Below are 21,842 nucleotides of genomic sequence, written 5' to 3' on the forward strand. Positions count from 1 at the left end.
GGGATGTCCTTTCCACGAGGCTTTGCATGGCTGGCTCATTCTGGGCATTCAGGTCCAAGCGTCACCCCCTGCAGAGGGCCTTTTTCGACCACCCAATTTAAAGAAGATAAAACACCCTCACCCCCATGCTCCAGCAGCCCTTGGGTCCCATTTTCTTTGCAGTTTATCACTATCTCAAAGTGTCTGATTGGTTGGTTACCTTGATGGTGGCTGTCCCATCCCCGGCCCCACCAAAATCAAAAGCTGCGGAGGGGACAGGAGCCCCGTCTGTTGTGATTATCTTCTCTCTCTAACACTTAGAAAATGCTTAGCACACAGTTGGTGCTCAGTAAAAGTCTGCTGGCCAGACAAATGACTTCAGTCTAGTGCTTTTTCAATCATGATCCAGGAAATTAGCAGGGAGGGGGTCTATGACATCCCACAGGGACCACAGAGGCATGCCCAGAGGGGCAGTGATTTAGGTGCCGGGGGTCCCTGTGCCAGATTCCATCAGAATAACTCCAATTGTATGCTTTTTGAAAGCCACCGACATGCACAAGAAAACTGGGACCTCGAAAAGAATAGGTCCTACCATAGGGTGTGGCACTGGACGGTGTCAGAGCTGGAACTCGAACCGAATTTCCCAACTGCCAGTGCTCTGTCTACTGAACTGGGCAGTTGTCTGGGAAGAGTCCCCATCTGCCCCGGCCACTTCAGCAGCAGTCACACCTCACCCTGGCCACGGCTCGGGGACTCTACACTGTCAGAAGGGCCACCACCCAGGGCCAGCTCATGTTCTCCACCAATGGAAGGCACCAGTGACCCAGCTGGGCAGAGGAATGCCCAGTTTCCATATTGCCAACCGCCCCCTCTCCCTGGCTTCCCTTCATAGTTCATGATTCACTCACTCGAACGTTGTGGGGGAGCAGCTGCTTTTAGGAATACATTGATATTTGTAGGTTCTACCACGGTTGGAACCTCCAGTTCTATCGCTTGCCTCTTCCTAGCTTCTGGTAGTGGCTGTCAGTCTTGGGCGTCCCTGGCTGTCAGCTGCATCACTCCAATCTCTGCCTCCGTCGTCACTTGACGTTCTCCCTGTGTGTCTGTGTCTTCACGTGGCTGTCTTCCCCTCTTACAAGGACATCCGTCACATTGGATTCAGGGCCCATCTGAATGACCTCCTCTTAACTTGATTACATCTGCTAAATGCTATTTCCTGATAAGGTCTCATTCACAGGTACTGGGGGTTAGGGCTTCAACATATCTTTTCTGGCAGGGGTGGGGGTGGGGGGTACAATTCAATGCGTAACACCCTTTATGACTTGCTACTGTGTTTTAGACCTGTGCTTTCTCTGTGAGATATAAAGGAAGTTCTATCAGGGGAGAGCAATTAAATAAATAATGTAGTCTCCCTTAGGGCAGTGCTTTTATCAGAGATGGTTTAAGATGGTAAATTTTATGTTATTATGTGTATTTTACCACAATTTTTTAATTAAAAAAAAATTTTTTTACAACTTTAATGTAGCAGTTATATTTTAAAATACCAATATTTAGTATAATCCAGAAATTATACATTTGGAATTATTTAATATGCTGATAATTCTAGACGGAAACTGGGTTTTGAAAAATTGTATCTCTATTCATGCATTTAAAGACTTCACTTGCAAAAAGTTGGAGAATCTCTTCAGATGAGACCCTGGTGTTTTATCTAAAACTTCCAGAATGGGCACGATTTGGGTGGACCTGTTTTCAATCTTACCACAATTTTTTTTTAAAAAAAAAGGAACCCTTAAAAAAAAAAGAAGAAGAAGAAGAAAAGTAGATTTCTTGTGAGGTGAGGACATTGTCACTGAAGAAACCCTGATTGGAAGGAGCTGGGAGACAGGAGACAGCATGAGTCCCCAGAAGGTGGCTGCTGTGACATCCTGTCGGGAGGCTATTGGGCACTGTAATCCTGACAGCCTTGCAGGGGACAGTCACACAGGAGAGGCTGGCAGAGAACTGGGGACATGCTAGAGACAGCTGGAAAGGGAGGAAATAGACAGGGAAGGCAGCATCATGTCAGGTCGATGTTTGCAGCCCTTCATCAGCTGTCCTAGAACAAGTTGAGAGTCAGAGGGGCTGTGAGGGGCTCAGAGAGCAGGCTCCTTGAGGTTCCGGCCTTAATCCAAGGTGCCTCGGGGCTGGACCAATCCCTGCGAAGATTCCTTCGGTAGCAGGCACCCAACCCATGTCTGTTCATTGAATCCATGCTTTAAAGCTGGGGCCACAGATTGTCGAAGGCCTTTGGATGACGAGAACAAACTCCTGACAGGCTCCATCCTCCGTGCGGACCCCCCATTCCTGGCACATATGTGGGAAGCAGGAAACCGGTTAGGAGCACTTGCTTTTGGAGTCAGACTCACGTGGGTTTAAAACCCGGCTCTGTCACCCCCTGGCTGTGGGATTTGAGATAAGCTTTTTACCTGCTCTGTCTCCTCGGTTCTGAAATGGCACGAGTAACAGTGCCCCCTCCCAGCAGCATGACGGTGTGCTCTGAATGAGAGGATGCATTTTTTTCAAAATGCTGTCAGACACCATGCTGGCTTGGGGTCCACCTTCAGTACATGGCAATTTTTAGAGGAAGTAGTGTGATAGGTGCTCATGGATGAGAGAGACAGTGAAGAACAAACAGTGCACGCCCGGGTAGGCACAATTTCCCTGCTACAGGCAGTGTGTGTTCCTGCTGTGATGGAAGCGGGTGGACTCGATCATGATGGGGCCCCAGGGGGACTTCTCCGAGGCAGGGCCAGCCAGCAGCGATAGTGGAGACTGGTTTCCTCCGGACACACACCCCAGATCAGGTCATCCCCTGAAGGCTGGAGAGCCTCCCCGTCACCTACAGAATGAAGCCAGACTCAGTAGCCTAATCGTGGAGGGCTTCAGCATCTGGCCCAGCTTTGTTTCTAGCTTTTTTTGGTCCTACACCAGTTGGATCTACTCCTTTCCCCATGCCTTTGTTCATATGATCCCTTCTTCCTAGAATGCCCTTTCCCTGCCTCTACATGGCCCCCTCTGTCAAGGCTCAGATCAAATGCCACCTCTTCTTCATTGCTCTCCCAGGTGTCCCAAACAGGAGCTATTTCTGCATCCTCTCGGCTTCAGGAGCCCTCTCACTAAGAGAGGCTCTCCCTCCTGTAGGATCTATTCACATATCTCATCTCCTGTCCCACCCCAGCGGAGCATTCACATGGGTCCCCCTCAGCACCCACTTCCGTTTTCCACATGGTGGGAGTTTGAGAAAGGAAAAGAGGGCAGGAGGAAAGCCAAAAAGTGCTTGGAACGTCTCCAGAGGAGAGGCCATTATTTCCTCCACATCAGCGCCAAAAAAGGAATGCTCTCTGCTCTGCAGAGCCCGTGCCCCAAGAAGGGAAAGCAATGTCACTGAAGGATGGCCGGGATAAAGAGGCCTTGTCCACTGACCACTCAGCCAACACTGAACCATCCTGGGCAGGACAAGCTAACCTGACAGAGCAGGGGAGGTGCCATTTCGGGAGGTCCACAGGGCCACCCTCTGGTTCAGTCATTCATAGAAAGACTCACGGAACTCGGCGAGGCCATGAGACCCACAGTGACTCTCTAACAGAAGCGTGACCCAAACAGAGCTAAGTGGGCGCTCTCCATGACGTCTTTCCCTAGGATCAAGGCATGCAAAGTAGGGTCAGAAGAAGGAGGTTTGACTCCAAATAACCCGTCTTCTTTCTTACTCTTGACTGGTCCCACACTAAACTCCAAGAACCTGAGCCTCTGCCCCAAAAGTTTAAGGGATTGGGCCAGTTGTCCCTGTTTTCTCTCAGCTGCATCATCCCAGACACCTGGCCCTTCCCTTTGCCCAGGAATTCGGCCGTAACCCCAGAAACCTGATGGCCCTTTATGGCAATCAGGCATTTTCACCAGGACCCTCGGTTTCTAGAAACTTTTACCAGAGGTCATTTTTAAAACCTAGGCTCAATTCCCACCCAGGGAGGCCACCAAGGAGTCAAGCTGGGTTCCCTAGCACCTGACCAAATTCCTGCAGGAGAGAGCTCTCTGCACGAGGAGAAGGAACTCAGCTCTTGGCCCAAGATCCCGGCCCCAGGAAAGGCGCTTGTGCCTGATGGAAAGTTTGGGCTGAAAGACACTCCTTTCCAAAATCCGAGGTCCGATATTTACACAACGTCTGAAATTAATTCGAGAAAACCTCCAAGTGCCCGGGCTGGAACGGAAGACTAAGCACAGGAAGGGGCAGGTCCCAAGTACCAGGTTTTTTTCCACAAAGAGAACAGGGCAAAGCTAACGTCCCTGGTGGGTGACTCAGGAGCCATTAATCGTGCCAGGTACCTCTCCACTTAAACTGGTTTTACTGGGAACTTTCAGTTGAGAGTAGGGAGAGGTGGGACTGCTGAGGAAAGGCTGATGGTATGGAGCTGAATTCTGCCTTTAAGTGCCCACCCTGGTCCGGGCATGGCTTCGGGGCCAGGGATGGCTGCAGCCACCCCACCCTTAGAAAGCACCACCCATGGCCAGCTTTCCTTCCCAGCTCCTAGACTCAACCTTACCCCAGCTCCTTGGAATTACAGCCTTCCTCAGGGGCCGGCGTGGCTCTGAGTTCTATTTTGTCCGGGGATGCTGTCTGGGGAATCACCCACCCCTCCCTGCTTGGCCCAACCTGCCCCACTCCGGGCCCACGAAACCACTGTGTAAGCTTATTCTGGCTGTAAGATGCTCATTGTTGCCTAAGGGTAGAGAGGGGACGGCTGCCCTCATTCAGTGACACAGAGACGCCCTGAGAGTGACAAGCCTTGTTCACTGGAGAGGGCAGTGGCAGCGTTAGGACCTTACTTTACAGTTTACAGTTTTAGTTAAACCCATATCCTGTGTACACCCCCCAGGCTTGGGGGTGAATGCAGGAGTGAGCCCTAGGTGAACCAAGGTGGGGGTGGGGGTGCCCATCGTTTGCTTTCATTGCAGATCAAATGACCATCCACACGAGGCAGCATGTAAATTAGGTCTAAGAGCAAGTAATAAAATAGGAATAAGGAAATCAAGGGAATGGAAAAAACACAACTACAGGGAGAGAGAGAGAGAGAGTAAGAAAGAGGAGGAAGGGAGAGAGCACAGAAAGAGAAGGAAATACGAAAAAGTATTAACATCCACGAAAATGACCTTCACCATTTTCCTGGAGGTGAAGCTTGCATTATGGTCCCAGTTTACAGATGGGAAAACTAAGGGCTTGCATGCGTTCCCCAGTGAATTAGGATAGGGATTAGACTGGCATCAGCTTCCTGGTTCCCCCTTCCCACACCATCTCACCTTGTCTGCTTACGATATGTGGGAAATTGGCTGCTTTGGTTGGGGTCACTCTGGCCAGATGTGTCCTTGGTGTGGAATCCTTGCACGTTTCCCTATGTGGGTTTAAAGTCCCAAACTCAAGTGCATAGGCCACCGCTTCCATGCACAGATGTAGGATGGGTCTTGTCCACAAATGACAAGGGAAGAGGCACTGTTGGGAGATTAACCTGTAAGTAAGTGATGTGCTACAGGCCGGTGGCTGGGACAGTGGGTGGCCTTGGTCCTTTCTAATCCCTACCCCCAGGACTTACGTCACGGACACAGAGCCACGTGGCTACTGGCAAATCTTGCTGGTCAACCAGTGTACCAAATCCCGAGGTCCACCGGTTCATCCAACAAGTAGGTGCCAAATACCATTTCTGTTGTCCCCAGCACCGTGTGAGTTAACACAGAGGGTTTTTTTGTGTGTTGTTTTTTTTTTTTTAACTTAAGGCTTGTCTTTCAGCCTTAAAGAGGTCACAGTCTGCATGATGAAGCAAAGCTAGCGTATGTAAAACAATAGGAGAAAATGTAAGTGCTACAGTGGCTGCAGGAGCAGTCACAGTTGGGAGAGCAGAATCGAGGGGACAAGGACACAGGAGCCCAGCAGGGTCCACGGGAGGACTTACGTCCTCTTATCCAGCAAACGTTGGCTGAGTCTGCACTGATGTGGCAGCATCCGGCTGGGCCTGAGAATACGGCATGGAGGTGAACATGGCCCTGCCTTGCCCGAAGGGCTAGCAGACTGGTCCAAGGACCTCTGGGACTCATGCAGGACAGCACAATGAGTGGAAAGTGAGGCTTCAAGAGATAGAAAAAGAGAAGTGCGTGTTATCCTTCCCCCAGCCTTGGTCTTTATTTAGTATTAGTTCCTTCCAGTAGTGTGCTGGAAAGACCCCTCTCAAAAAGGGGGGAGGAGAAAAAGACCCCGTTTTCAAGTGTTTGCTGATTTCCATGGTGTAAATACCCACATCGTGACCAATTTCAAGCGACCAACGTGACGTCACTAAACACACAGTTGGGAAGACGTGTTTAAAATGGGCTCTGGCGAGCTGGTGCAAGCCAGCTCCAGCACACCTCTGGTTCTGGGGACCTGGGAAGGGAAGACACTGATTGTCACCCAGCTGGGCTGCGATCGACTGTGACCTCGCAAAGTCACGCTGTACTGATGTGCTAGCATAAATCAATAAAGCCGTGCACATCACAAGCAAGCAATATGTCTCTCTAGCTGAGATTTACTGAATGCAAAAGGGGAGTGGGCTGCCTCAAAGGGCTGTGCACCTGCCTCATGGGTGCTCCCCAAATGTGAGCCCCCAGGCCCACCCCTCCTCCCTTGGAGGCCTGGAGTTGCAGGAAATGGCTTCTCAGGTGCTTAGACTTCTCATTTGCTTATTCATTCATTCAGCAGACACTTCCCCATTGCCTCTGTCTATGCTGGGCACTCTGCTGGGGCCCAGGGAGACTGAGGAACAAGAAAGACATGATGGCTATCCTGTTATCACTCACAAACACGGGATTATGACAGCCGGGTCTCTAGAACCGGGTTCTGGTCCTGGCTCCGTCTCCAACTTACTGTGTGGCCTTGAGCAACTCACTTAACCGCTTTGGGCACCAGTTTCCTCGCCTGTAGAATGAAGAAATTGGGCTTGCTGTTCACTCAAGTCTATCCAAGCTCTGAACTTCTGTGGCCCCAGGGAGGGAGAAGAGGTTGGGAAGCCCCATGAGGAAGAGCCAAAGGGAGTGGGAAAGGCTTCATGGGGGAACGGCAGACGGGAGAGCAGGTCAGTGTAAAGATCTGTCATGAAGGGCCGGCCGATTGGCTCAGTTGGTTCAGAGCTTGCTCAAGAGTGTGAGCTCTGAGCAACAGCGGTTCGAGTCCAGCCTGAGCTGAGCAGCCGCTGAGCTGCCAACAGGTGGCAGGATGGCTCAGCTTAAAAAAATTTTTTAAAAAGGTCTGTCATGAGTCTCATGAAAGGGGAGTGGACATGTTGAGGGTGGTCCCTGAGGGTAGAAGTCATGGGTGGAAATTATAATAGGAGTGGGTCATTTTGACTCCCCCTTGGAAGGTCTTGAGCATAAAGACAGCTGCCCAGCCATGGCTCGGGCTACCTTGTGAAAGAATGAGCATACCTTCTGCTCAGTCAGAGGCTGAAGATCCCCTGCCTTGGACATGTGGACAGGATCCCTGGCAGGGAGGTCATGACTGGAGAACCCATAGTCATCAGTTCTGAAGGAACAAACAAACAAAAGAAAAAACCATCATTTGGTGCACTGTGTTACACGGAAAAAGCAAACAGGACACAAAAAGACGGCAATTCCGTAAAACACAAGTGGTTGTCCTAGGAAAAGGCCTAGAAGGAAAACTATCAAAACACGACTAATGGTTGGATTGGAATTTGGGATTCTGGTGATTGGCTATCTCGTCTCCCAAGTGTTTGGTAGTGTGGCGATGTTGTTTTTGAAATGAAGGCCGTTTTGTTCTTTATGGAAAGTCATCTCGTCCAGCGCTCATCCTAGGACAAGGAACCTTCCTACCACCGGTAAGCTCACGTCCCGTCTCCACCTTTGGGGAGGCTCACCCAGGCCTGACACCAGGGAGGAGGGAGCAGGCTGGCGTTGATGGATGCCTGCTGGGTGCCAGACTCTGTGCTGGGGACTGAGCCAGGTCCTACCCTCAAGAATGGGGACTAACTGACCCAGTATCTCACTCAGTCTTTAAACAGCCACGGGCGTGGGTCCTGTATTATTAAAGCAGTAGGCGGCCTGCCCTCGGACCCCTCAGAGGGACCCCAGCCTTCCCTTGGGTCAGCGTGGTGCTTTGGTGGGACTGCCCTGGTCCAAGCGGGAGTCCCGTGGTCCCCACACATGCTTGCTCCCTCCGAGTTGTCTGGGTCTCAGCAGCAGGGGCACGGGCAGGTAACCAGTCATCCTAGAGTCCAGCCCCTCAGAGCCCTCGTCCACTTTCACTCCCTCCCTCCCTTCAGCCTGCAAGGCTCAGATTTGTCATCAAAAACAACCACCTCTGCTTTTCTCTTTGGAATTTGGATAAACACTGAAGAAGCTGGGGCTGTTAAACTTTATCTTGGGGAAAACCTCAGAACTGGTGTTATCTGGTGTCATGGAACGTCTTACTGCTTTCAATGCACGATTAGTAAGCAAAAAAAAACACAAAACGACACAAAACAGTAGGTAGCTGAGCCAGGGCCGGGCCCCAGGTCTGGGGGTCTCCACTGGGCTTGAAAAGGAATTCATGGCAAGCTGGCGAATCGTCCGTTCAGTCCCATAATTTGATGAATAAAAGCCAAGGCCCCCGGCAGGTTGGCAACGATGGGACAGAGTCTAGCTGATGAGGAGGTAAAGGGTCTCCCTAACTATGGGGCTCTCTCTGACGCGCACACACACACACCGGCCTTCACCCAGCACCCTCCACTTCCTGCACCCCCAAGCCCTTCCTTCGCTACATTTCAGGCGCCCCCTTTCCCCTTCCTCTGCCCCAGGTACACAATCCTCTCACCACCATCTAACTTTGCTCCGGTGGAGAAAGGCCTCCCTGTTGACGGGCTGGCAAAGTCCATCTTTTCTCACATAAAAGACTCAGTGAGTCCTGGAGACACTTGGAACCCAGACAGAATGGAATTTCTCCCTATTTTCTTTACAGCTAAGAAAACACAAACACAAGAGCATATTTATTGCGATATTTCTATCCCACAGTTTGTCTTTAAAAAAGAAGAAGAAATAAAATGAGTTTCTCTGCCCACTCCACCCCCAACCCAAATCCCCACCCTTTTTATTTCTGGTCGAGGCCAGGGAGGAAAACAGAGCAGGGCCCAAGCCCCACGGAGAACCACAGCATCCTGGACAATGTCGGGCTTGTTCAGAGAGTGAGGGAAGAAACACAACTCTGAAAACATACACAAAACTTCCCAGTGAAGGGTGTCCTGAGGGAAGAGGAACAGGCCGGCCCTGTGTCCGCACATGGAATCCCTGGGACACTGGGAAGAGAGGAGCCCACAAGTCTCGCCCCCTCCCCAGAGTAGAGGGGACACCTTACCCTTCGAGCCTCTGGGGGACTACTTCCCGGCTGTGACTGGTCACCCTGGGCCTGAGTAACAGCGACCCCTCACAGTGCCAGAACCTAAAGACCTAGAGGTTTTTTGTTTGTTTTATTGAAGGCGCGTCTAAGGAGAAAAATCCCTGAGAAGAAGTGAGGAGCTGCTTCTTAGGCCTTTGGGACTTTTCAAAGTGTGAGGGAACCTGCCTCATGCATTCATCTCTGTACCCACACACCCTTTTTATCTCTAGGGTGATAGATAGATAGATAGATAGATAGATAGATAGATAGATAGATAGATAGATGGAATGAATGAAGGATTGTAGTGGAAAGATCACTCAAAACAACAGGCTAGGGTCACCCAAGAGGGCTCCCCTGGAACCCTGGGCCCCACCCACTTCTCCCCCAGGCATTCCTAGGATGGGAACCCCAGGAGGTCTCTCATCCCCAGATCCATCCAGCCAGACCTGATGATGACTGAGCCAACAGCGACACCTGCTGGGCCACCGGACTCTGACAGAGCCAGGGGCGGGGAGATTGGAGCCATCGCCTCGGCTGAGAGTCACTCACAGCTTCCGAGAGCTCCATCCTTATCTTTATTAGTCCCAGGCTTCCTCCCTTCTCTCTGGGGAGCATCTGTGATGCACACATGTCTGAAACCAAGACTAAATGCACACGGACTAGAGAGGAGGGCGGGGTAGGCGCCGATGCAGGTCCATCCAACAGGACAACCCACAGATATCATCAGGCAGGCATCATGAAATGCAAGTGCCAGGTATCTAGCCAGTGGGGCTCCATCTTGGCTGCACGATACAACCTTCTGGGGAGCTTTGCAAATGCCTGAGGACCAGGCCGAAGCCTGAGTGATTTCCGTGTGCAGCTGAAGTTGAGAACCATTGCTTTGCTGGATCTGTTGTAAATTCAGTTGGGCTTTCTTGGGGTCTACCTGCACCGGCCCACTTGGAGTCAGGGTCGCAATCGTGTAGGAGATTCCTTTTACGTTGTGGTTGTCACAGATTTGTGTACTTACCATGACAGTTTTTCAGCAGATGACAAAAAGGAAGGCTTTTTTTTTTTTTTAATTCATATGAAGTCATGGTTTGGGCCAACAGGAGGACTCTCGGGGCTCTTGGCTCTTGTCTTTCTCCTAAATTATTAATCTGTCCATCCCGCAGCCTCCTCAGAGCCCTCTGGGTGGGCGTCCTTCCCCTGACTTGAGCCAGATCTCTGAATCTTGTCCAAATCCTTGGCACATCCTCTGTTCTAAAACACATGAGATTTCTGGATTTGAAGTTGGTGGCAGGTCTGGATTTCATCAGGGAGGTTGGGTAACTCGTGTCACTTCTCTGGGCCTGAAGGTTCTCCAGAGAGACAGAACCAATTGGATGGGGGGTGGAGGGAGAGAGAGAGAGAGAGAAAGAGAGAGGGAGAGAGAGGGAGAGAGAGAGAGAGAGAGAGAGATTATAAGGAATTGGTTCACATGATCATGGAGGCATGAAGCAAACTGGAGAGCCAGGAGACCCGGCGTGTAGTTCCAGCCTGAGTCTGCAAGCTTGAGACCCAGGAAGAGCCGATGTTTCAGTTTGTGTCCAAAGGCAGTTTGAAGGTCATCAGGCAGAGGAATTATCTCTTACTCAAGGGAGGCCCAGTCTTTTGTTCTATCCAGGACTTCAGCTGATTAGACAAAGCTCATCCACATTAGGAAAGGTCATCTGTTTGACTGGTCGACCGATTTTAATGTGACAGCACATCCAAAAATGCCCTCCCAGACACATCAGAATAATGTTTGACCTGCTAGCTGAGCACCCTGTGGCCCAGTCAAGGTCTGAGACTACCAACCATCACGGATATCCTTTAGGATAGAGCCTTCTCTGGGAAATCTGTGAGGGTTTTGTGAGGACAGGATCCTTGCAGCCTCCTTATCTCAATGTGATTTCAGGTCCTTGGGTGTGGAGTTTATCACCTTGTCTTAGGTGTCACGTGACCCTCCTCAACCTCACCGTATCCGAACCTCCAAATAACACCTCTGCCTCCCCTCTTCCAGGTGAACTATGACCACTTTACTCTTGGTGTTTGTGACTCTGAGGGTCATCGCCGCAGCCGTCTCAGTAGAAGTTTCAGGTGAGGACATTCCCATGCGTGTCTCATGAGCCCAGCGGCACTGAGGACTGGATTCTGGGTCCTGGGCACTGAACCTAGCTCTGCTACTCCCAGGGATAGAATTTCCCCTTTCCTCGCCTTTTCCTGGCCCTGCCCCTTTTCTGTCGAGTGTAACTGCCTTGGGAGAGCACCTGTGCATGTGAACAGGATGGACAGCTGGGGGGCAGGGAGCCCCTGGCAGGTGCCCACCTTCCCAGTACCCTCTCCATGGATCTGCACACTGTATTTAGGATTAGGGCAGGATAGAGATCAAGCAAAAGAGGGAGAAGTTGCCAAGGGGAGCTCAGCTAGAGTGTCAGAGAAAAGTGCCTGACAAACAGTCAGAAAGAAGCCCCCATAAATCACACAGGTCTTTGTCTTTCTTGGAAAACCATGCTCGGAAAGTCCCCCACCTGGCCTCTTGCATGTGGCAGGCACCAGCTAAGTTTCTGACCATCAAGCCCTGAACCCAATGAGCAAACTCTCCAAGGGCCCCAGGATGGGCTCACCCCCAAAGTGTGGTGCATCTCAGACACAGGGAAGAGAGGCCCCTGCTCTGCAGCACACACTTTAGAGCCCCACCCCACCACCAGTGACCCTCCTCCAGCCCCTGTGCTCCCTAAAAGGGTGAGGAGTCTGTAGGGCCAACAAGACATGTCCATGCAGTTCGATCCCCCCACGCACCTTTAGACCACACTCTGGGAATCCAGGATACCCAGAATTCCCTGCCTGGTTGGACCCAAACCACTTTCAGGGCCACATGGGCCTCTCCTCTGGGTCCATCCTCTATAGGGGGATCACGCCCCTGGTGTGAGCCACCCCTAGGCCCAAGGGAGAGGTTAAGGGGTGGCTGTTTGTATGGAGCGTGGACAGAGCTGGCGTGGGTGTGAGGGCTGGGATAAACACAGTCCCCTCACAGTGCAGAGCAGCGATGTGAAAAGAAGGGGGCCTGGTTCCCCCTTCTCCCGCCTGGACTCCACATCCCAGTGCCAAACTCTAGGGAGCCCAAGAATGCTACATTTGCATATGGCTTTTCATTTTGAAAGGTATCGTTGTCAAATAGGAAGATAGAACACATTTTATTTAACAATCTGTTAGCTTGATTTATAACTTTTAAATATTTAGACATACGGTATCTGGGTCTCCGTTTGTCCTCTGGCTCCGGGACCCACAAATATCCAGCCCCTGGCTGTAACCTGGGGTGGTTTGCCCACACAGGCAAACCAGTTCACTGGTGGTTGGTGGGGAGCTTTAAAAGCTGCAGAGCTGGGCGCTGCCATCGCTTTCAGCTCTCCGCGAAGGACCACCACCGCTAAAGCCATGCTGTGTTGTGGGGCTAGGGCTGAGCATTCAAAGGGAGGTTTTTGTGGAATGGCCTGGTGGTGACTGCCCAGGACATCAAAAGGTTAGGACTGGACCCCAAACATTCCTGGCTCCCCTCTTCCTTGCCCTGTTATGTACCTACCACCCACAAATATCTGAAACATTTTTATGTTCAACCTGTAGGCTCTCCTGGAGAAAAGGGTTCCATTAGGGTATGACTCACCATGAAAGATGCTATGTTTTCAAAAGCTGTTTCTTTCCCATTCCAGGAAGACCTTTTACTTCTAATAGGATTTGGGAAACACACTGTATCTTCCCTATGAATAATCTCCATGATCGTACCCCACCCCCACCCCCATCTTTGCAGACTTAGATGTCTGATTTTCTCGATGCTTCTCCAGCCAGATCCCCAATTCCCCAACAGCATAAGAGAATGACTTGTCCGTCTATAAAGCCGGGATGGAGCCCAGGCCTCCTCACGTCTCTGAAGTTTTGTCTCTTAGCTTTTAAAGTGGCGTTGATTTCTCTCTTCCCCAAAATAATGTTTCCCCAAATCTCTGAGTCCAGGAAGATGAATCGTGTTCACGCTATGGCTTGGCATCCCCTAGGGCACCCCCGTTTGAGAAACAGAGAGGCGGTCTTAATTCTGAAGTTTCCCCTCTTCTGGCTGCATAGTTCCTGTCTTGAGGTGCAGACACCAGGGGTCTTGAGGAACGCTGCTCCGGAAAGGGTGTTGCAAGGCTTCCTGGGAATTCCATGTGGCGCAGAGCGTTCCCCACCACAGATGCAGACAGGGGGAGTTTGTCATTTCCAGGACTGACAGGGAGGCAGGGTGGCCCCCTCTAGGCACTAACAGGTCTGTCTCTCACCACAGACCCTGACAACTCGCTGAGTGTCAGCATCCCCGAACCGTCCCCACTGCGGGTCCTCCTGGGGACCTCCCTCACCATCCCCTGCTATTTCATCGACCCCATGCACCCTGTGACCACCGCCCCCTCCACCGCCCCCCTCGCCCCGAGAATCAAGTGGAGCCGCATTACCAAGGAGAAGGAAGTGGTCCTGCTGGTGGCCACGGAAGGACAGGTGAGGGTCAACAGTGCCTACCAGGACAAAGTGTCGCTGCCCAACTACCCGGCCATCCCCAGCGATGCCACCCTGGAGATCCAGCACCTGCGCTCCAATGACTCTGGGATCTACCGCTGTGAGGTGATGCACGGCATCGAGGACAGCGAGGCCACCCTGGAGGTCGTGGTGAAAGGTGAGAGCCTCCCCAGGGACGCTGGTTCGCCTGTGGAAAGAACCAGAATGGTATCTTCCCACTGTGGACCCAGGCCAGCGGGCTCTGAAATCCCACCTCCTGCCTTCCCCACACACACACACACACCACTTCGCATCACTCAACTTCCTTCTGTTGTAACAGGAAGCTGGTAAGGTCATTCTCTCTGGACTGTGAGGGGATTAACTCCTTGCTGGCCACAGTCACATGGAAATGACAGTTTGCGTTTTTCCACGATCCTGTGATTCTCTTGGCCTTGTCATCATCCCCATTGTACAGACAAGCAAACTGAGGCTGAGCGACTTGCCTGAAGTTGCCCTGGAAGTGAGCCAGAGCAGCTCCTGACTCTCCATCCAGGTGTCTTTTCTCTCCCCCACCTCCCCACCCCCATTCTCAGTTCCGGAAGCCAAAGAAAAGGATGAAGGCCTCTCTCTCAATGGCCCACGGAGAATGGGTGTGTCCTTGGTTGGCTTCAGAGCTTTGGTCAGCACCAGATTTCTCTTGTTGGGAGGCTCTGTCCAAGACTGTCCACTCCTGGGGGTGCCTTAAACAGGACTTACGGGGCTCTAAGTATCTCCTTCCCTAAAGCAAACGTGTGGTCCTGGAGTGACAAGAAAAATTGTAAGGAGGCAAATTTTAGTTCAATTCAAAGACCTTTCTGATTCTCAGAATTGTAGGTATTCAAAAAAGATGACTTGCGAGTAGTGAGAGTCCCGTCACTGGATGTATTCCAGTAAAGGCAGAAGGACCACACCGTGGAAAGGGGGTCCACGCATCAGCTAGAGACCCAGAGCAGATGACTCCAAGGTCCCTAGGACTCTTGCCGGAACTCTGCGAGGACCTCAGTCATGGGAGGCCGTGCCTGACCTGCTCTCTGGCCCGTGCCTGTCTCGCAGGCATTGTGTTCCACTACAGAGCCATCTCCACGCGCTACACCCTGGATTTCGACAGGGCGCAGCGAGCCTGCCTGCAGAACAGTGCCATCATCGCCACTCCTGAGCAGCTGCAGGCCGCCTACGAGGACGGCTTCCACCAGTGTGATGCCGGCTGGCTGGCCGACCAGACAGTCAGGTAAGCCCCCAGGCCACCAGCCAAGTGGGCTGGATGAGGGGCCGGAGCACGGACCAGCACTGAGCTGATGCCAGCATGACACCATGGCCAGCCTCGGGTAGGCTGGAGGGGTGCCGTGTCCAACTCCAGGTCAGGCACCCGAAGACCTTCCCCCCATCCTTGTTGCCTTGACCTGCAGTGGAGTGAGTGAGTGGCTGCTGGCAGATTTGCTCATATCATTCTCTCTGTGCAAATTACACACCATCATTCTTCCCAAAATGTTTCCTACCTGGCTGTTTGCAGAAAAGGTTGGCAGGCCCCCAATAGACCGTGTTTTTTGCCAATACATATTCAGTAAAGTGGGCTGCCTTTAATCACCAATAGCTGTGAAAATGCATATCTCGATAAAGCTGGAGGAAAAACTTACGAAAATAAATAGTGCACACATCCAGGGCAGACACCGTCAAACGCAGGAAGCGTTAAGTCACCCCTTCCTCCCACGAGGGAGGAGGATGCAGGGGCACAGGCCACAGGCCCGCTCGGTCCCCTAGAATCACACCCTCCCACTTTGGGTTCCTGGCAGGTACCCCATCCACACTCCGCGAGAAGGCTGCTACGGGGACAAGGATGAGTTTCCCGGCGTAAGAACCTATGGCATCCGCGACACCAACGAGACGTATGACGTGTACTGCTTCGCGGAAGAGATGGAGGGTGAGGCCACCCTGCCCCCTGCCCAGGAACCCCCTTTCCACTCCCTTCACCCAGCTGACACTCAGGATCATGAGGGCCTCCTCTGGGGCAGAGCACTAACCCAGGGCACCACACACTTGACCGCCCCCCCCCCGCCATGCCCAGAGGGTGGTGAAGAGGGACCTACAGGCCTCAGGGGCCCCTGCAAACTGTCTGGTGCCACCATTGGGCCCAAGAGTGCTTGTTGCTGGTCCCTCACCTGGGACAGCCACTCCCAGCCAAGATCCCTGCTGCTCTGACCAGCCATCACTGTCCCAAGGTCCTCTGCACCATGAGAGCCAGCTCAGGCTTGTCACCTTCACAAAGGACACCCCAGGCCACTCCAGGCTGGTCCCCTCAGAATCATAGTTCCCCCAAAGAGCTGGCTGCCCAGCCACCCTCTCTCAGTTGTTGCCAGCCCCCAGCCCTGTCCAGGCCATTCCAGTGGGCTAGTTCTGCAGAGCTCCAGAGCCAGCAGGAAGGAACCTGGAATCTTTCTCTGGTTTGTAAAGAGCACTAATTTTGGTCACGGTCAGAGTGGCCCATTACCCAGGCATGTGGATGACACCCCTTCCCCCATCTGCACCCATGCATCCCTTGTGACATTCCAGACTCTGCCACCTCAGCCCCCACCCCCAAGCTCACAGCTTCCCCAGAGCCAGGAAGAAGAGTGACAACTTGGCTCATTCGGAGGCAGGGCCAGTCCCCTGCTTTCTCACCATCATAGCCGCCTTTCCTCATTCTCACCCGAGGGGCCAAACTAGATCTATTAAGTAAAAAGTATTGTTGTTCCCATTTTGGGCTAACCAAAGACAAATATAACAGCCAATCAGAGCTGTCACTGAACGGAGATAATCAGAACTGTCCCAGACACAGCCCCAGCCCCACCCCTACCCCCTGGCAAAGCCTTGTCAGGCTTTGTAAAGAGTAAAAAGAGCTCACAGCCCCACTCATGCCCTTATGGACGTTTCAGGGCCTGGAGACCCCAATTAGGGAACCAAGGTCCTCTGCTCTAAGAGTCAAAGTCGGATGTCTGCTTTTCCCATCATAATTTGTTGTTTAAAAGAATTGCTTGTGTAGGTGATGCTTATCTCATAGAAAAGGTTCCCTAGTGGTGGGAAGTTCCCCAGCAAATTGAGGGGCCGACACACTCTGAGAAGGAGTATTTCGTCCTGGGCCTCACATATGCTCTCTGTTTTCCCCACCTCCTTGCCATTCTGGCAGCTTCTTTCATGGTCCCCCTGTTTCAGAAACCAGTGCCACCCTGCCCAAAATCCCATAGGAACTGGAGGGCAGGATCTGAGATACGGGAAGGGCTTTGAGAAGTTGGAGGCCAAACCAAGTTATTAGAAGGCCCTCGAGACCTGGAGGCAGCCCGTGGGTCTCTTTGGGGACACGAGGCAGGAGATGGGAGATTCTCACCCTACCTTCTGTGTCCTTCACAGGCGAGGTCTTTTATGCAACATCTCCAGAGAAGTTCACCTTCCAGGAGGCCACCAATGAGTGCCGGCGGCTGGGCGCCCGGCTGGCCACCACGGGCCAGCTGTACCTGGCCTGGCAGGGCGGCATGGACATGTGCAGTGCCGGCTGGCTGGCCGACCGCAGCGTACGCTACCCCATCTCCAAGGCTAGACCCAACTGTGGGGGCAACCTCCTAGGTGTGAGGACTGTCTACCTGCACGCCAACCAGACCGGCTACCCCGACCCCTCATCTCGCTACGACGCCATCTGCTACACAGGTGCGGCTGGGGCTGGAGGCCAGCAGCGGGGTCCCACCACCAAGAACTTAGAATAGGGGGCTGGTTTTTACCCCTTCAAGGAGCCACCGGATACCTGAACCCCATGTTTTAACACCCCCCATTTCCACTGGTTCCTGGAAGCGCTACGGCAGAGTTGCCAGAGACCACAGTATCGCCAGCCCTGTCTCATCTGCCCAGAACAGGGGTAAAAGCATGATCTTTAGCATCTGCGTTTTCTCAGGATTGAACCCCAACTCTGCCACCTGCTACCATGGGGAAGTCAAGGCCCTGAGCCTCACTTTCTTCATCTGTCAAATGAGGAGATGGTGGCAGTGCGTGGAAGATGGTGGGGCCTGACATGAGACCATGCCCCCACAGGAGGGCACCGCCACCTGTCCTTGAAATTGCGCTTAAAAGGAGGGCCAAAGTATTATTGAAAAGAGTGGGCGAGTGGGGGCAGTTTTGACAGGGACTTCATTTTGAAAATTTAGAGGAAAAGTTTTTCAGAATAAGCTTTTCATCTGAAATTTAGCACAATCTCGGTCGTAATTACAGTTAAGTGCTAATTCTTGGAGGGAAAAAGACAATTAATAATATGGAGTTGCATCGGTTTTTATGACAACATTGGTGGCAACACAGTGCCAGAGCTCATTTCATAATATTTAACTTCCACAGCCTGATCTTACCTGAAGAGGGTTATTTTTGCAAAACTAATTAGGATTTCCCCCAAAGCCTCTCTCAACCTTTCAATAGTCTAACTTTTCGAACTCATCATCACACCCTCCGGATTTTCTTTTTATTAATGATTAACTGGCTCTTTTCTGCCAGACCCTCACCTTTTCATGCCTGAGGTGGGTAATTATCTTATGTTTCATCAATTTCATGAGCTCCTGCATCTTCAGCAAGATTTTCCAATTTCCCTTTGTAACTGATTTACATTATGCCATTGGCTGTTTACAACATCCAATGGTCAACAGGGTGCTCGGAAGATAGCTAAGGAGGTGGCTGGCATTGGTCAGGAAGAGATGTTGGAGCATGGCTGGTTTTGTAAGCAGGGAGCTGATTGGTCAATATCTTGTGCTACGATGACTTTGCATTCTTTCCCAATCTGGAAACTGTGGGGACCCCCATAATGAATAATCAAATAAATGAGGACCCCACAATGAGCCCAGCAAGGTGCCAGGCACACAGTGGGTGCTTTCCGTCCCCAGCAGGGAAGGACGCAAAGCCGATGCTCACCTCCCTCGAGCCAGCCCCAGGCTGAGTGGCTAAAGCTTTTCTTTGTCCCTGTCCCAGGTGAAGACTTTGTGGACATCCCAGAGAACTTCTTCGGGATGGGTGGTGAGGAGGACATCACCATCCAGACGGTGACCTGGCCGGAAGTGGAGCTGCCCTTGCCCCGGAATATCACCGAGGGCGAAGCCCTAGGCAACGTGATCCTCACCGTGAGGCCCATCTTCCATGGCTCCCCCACTGCCACGGAGCCCGAGGAGCCCTTCACATTGGCCCCTGATGTGGAGGCCACCACCGTCCCTGAGGCCGAGAATGGAACTGAAGAGGCCACAGGGCCCTGGGCCTTTCCCGAGGCATCCACGCCTGGCCTGGGCCCCGTCACCGCCTTCACCAGCGAGGACCTCGTGGTGCAGGTGACCATAGCTCCAGGTGCCGCCGAGGTCCCTGGGCAGCCACGATTGCCAGGGGGTAAGTGCCCGCTCCTTAGGGGGCTGCATGGAGCAAGGGGCAGGTGGAGAGAACTTGGCCTGGGGGCCTGTACCCTCAACTTAACCGGGGACCTGAGACAAGCCTCTCTCCTCTCAAACTTGGCTTTCCTTGTTTGTAAAACAAAGGGGATAGGCCAGACCAGTGACGTCCTTTGCCACAAATCAAGTCATAGGTGGAAACCAGCATACATATATCAGGCAGGTCAAGGTGCCACAGGGGCCTAGGTGAAGTGAAGTGGAGAACTGGGCTCTTCTGTCCAGCACCCGCCTCACCCCGTCAGGTACCTCCACAGAATAGACCCACTTGAAACTGCCACCCTGGGTGACTCCTGTCACAGCACTGACCCTTCAGGACAGGGGTCTGAACACTATCGCTCGTGGGCCAAACCCAGCTTGCCACCTGTTTGAATACAGCCTGTAAACTAAGAATGATATCACACCTTTAAATAGTTGGGGGTCGGGAGGAGCCATAAGAAGACCAGTATTTTGTGACATATAATGAAAAGTAGATAACGTTCAAATTTCAGTGTCCACATTGGCTGGGACTAGGAGCGGAAGTCGGAAAGGAAGGAGGGGGTGAAGGGAGGTAACAAAAAAGCCTTGAGAACCGGGCACCGGAGGCAGCGGCATTGTGGCGCGTGGTCCATGCCCTGAGTCTGTCTCTCCTTCCTTCCCTCTCCTCCTCAACCAGGGGTCGTGTTCCACTACCGCCCGGGCTCTGCCCGCTATTCGCTCTCCTACGAGGAGGCACGGCAGGCCTGCGTGCACACGGGGGCGGCCATCGCCTCGCCTGAGCAGCTCCAGGCCGCCTATGAAGCAGGCTACGAGCAGTGTGACGCCGGCTGGTTGCAGGACCAGACCGTCAGGTGAAGGACCCGCCAGGCTTACCTTCCAGCCCAAACCCAACCTTGAGGGGTTGGGAGAGGGGAGCTACATCCTGGCCCGGCACCCGGCACAGAGTGGGCACCCGCTACCCTGCGGGTCAGTTATTGAACCGGTGACTTCGTGGCGGCTCCTTTAGTTTCTCCCCCAGAACTGAAGCATATCCTGAGAGGATAAGGAAGAACCCCAGGCTATGTTAAGTCCTTGGTCATTTCCCCCCAAGAGACAAGAGAGTCCCCCGGTCCCTTCCAGCTTGACCCAGTGCCCTTCCATGCAGTGGCCTCTCTTCTGAAACTAGGAATCCCCCAGGGGTCCCCAGACCCTTTGCCCAGTATGAGGGGCTCCTTCCTGGTTCGAATGCCACCGGACAACCAAAGACCCTCCCCTGGGGTAGCCTACCATCCTCACCCTGGGGCCCTGTATCCCCCAACCCCAGAACAGGCCCTCACCCACCCCTCCCACCCTCCTTTGCAGATACCCCATTGTGAGCCCGCGGACCCCCTGTGTGGGCGACAAGGACAGCAGCCCCGGGGTCAGGACCTATGGTGTGCGTCCACCATCAGAAACCTATGACGTCTACTGCTACGTGGACAAGCTTGAGGGTAACAGCCCTGTTCATTTCGGGCCCCAGAGGGGCAGGGGGCTGATGAAGAGACACAAAGAAGAGGAACAATCCACCATGCACCCCCACTCCCACCCAGGAGCCTGTCTAAGAAAGAGGGCCTGCCCAGCCCCTCTAGATCAAGCCTTTGTCTCCCTCCTAGGTGGTTTATGTAGATGCCTCCAGCATTTCAGGGGACCATTAGCTCCCTAAAAAGCCAATGAGTTCTGCGGATAAATAAATCCTTTTATATATACCGGGGGTGCCAAAAAAATGTACACAAGTGGACACTTTGGTCAGCGTTGCTCAAGCAGTAGTTCGCCATCATTGGAAGTGTCTGGACGCTGATGGGAACCACTTTGAGCACCTCTTATAATTGCGGAAGTCACATGTGACTTATATTCATCTTTTGCTGTCGGTATATGTTGAATATTACCATTTTAATAGTTTTCCTTTCTTAAAATGTGTACACATCTTTTTGGCACCCTCTGTATATAGACCATCTGCTTCTTGGAGAGGCCCGATGCCCATGAACAAATCAAAGGCTCTGACAAGTCCAGCAATAAAAACAAAACAGAGACCCCTTTAATTCTGCTTAACCAAGCATTGCCTAAGCTTACGTAACCACAGGTCCTTTATTTTTGTTACATCTCATTTAATTTCAATTAAAATCACAAAATGACTATTCCACCGAACCCAATGTTGGAAATGCTGGCATTCTGGAAAGATTTCAGCATTGCCACTCACTTGTTTCAGGACCTGGGTGATAAGTTATGTGACCTCTCTAGGCCTCAGTTTACTCATCTATAAAATGGGGCTGATTATGCTCCTATCAGTGCCTTTTTTGAGTATCAAATGAGATAGGTATGAAAAGCACAAGTAGGTGTTCAGTAAATGTGAGCTTCCTTCCCCCAAAGCAAACAGGCCCCCCCACTATAGTCTAGGTGGTTACAATGGTTACAGGACCCAACCCCTGCCCTCAAGGAGTTCACAGGGTGGGGAT

The 21,842-nt window shown here is 52.3% G+C and overlaps 1 protein-coding gene and 1 long non-coding RNA gene across 2 annotated transcripts in view; one reads left to right on the top strand and one right to left on the bottom strand.

Moving 5' to 3' along the window:
* Positions 1-21,842, top strand: part of LOC109377709 (aggrecan core protein-like) — a 53,206-nt gene that overhangs the window by 13,056 nt on the left and 18,308 nt on the right. The window contains exons 2-6 of the mRNA XM_019634148.1: positions 11,424-11,500; positions 13,716-14,099; positions 15,014-15,188; positions 15,751-15,878; positions 17,342-17,635. Coding sequence (XP_019489693.1) covers positions 11,431-11,500; positions 13,716-14,099; positions 15,014-15,188; positions 15,751-15,878; positions 17,342-17,635 — 1,051 coding nt within the window. The 5' untranslated portion in view covers positions 11,424-11,430. The remainder of the gene's footprint in view (positions 1-11,423; positions 11,501-13,715; positions 14,100-15,013; positions 15,189-15,750; positions 15,879-17,341; positions 17,636-21,842) is intronic.
* LOC109377711 (uncharacterized) lies at positions 5,280-7,545 on the bottom strand. The gene is made up of 3 exons (XR_002122918.1): positions 7,459-7,545; positions 6,902-6,952; positions 5,280-5,500 (listed from the first exon to the last, which is right to left on the bottom strand). It is a non-coding gene; the product is annotated as an uncharacterized LOC109377711 (long non-coding RNA).

This window comes from Hipposideros armiger, unplaced genomic scaffold (genome assembly GCF_001890085.2).
Source record: "Hipposideros armiger isolate ML-2016 unplaced genomic scaffold, ASM189008v1 scaffold_1517, whole genome shotgun sequence".
In the NCBI taxonomy this organism is placed as follows: Eukaryota; Metazoa; Chordata; class Mammalia; order Chiroptera; family Hipposideridae; genus Hipposideros; species Hipposideros armiger.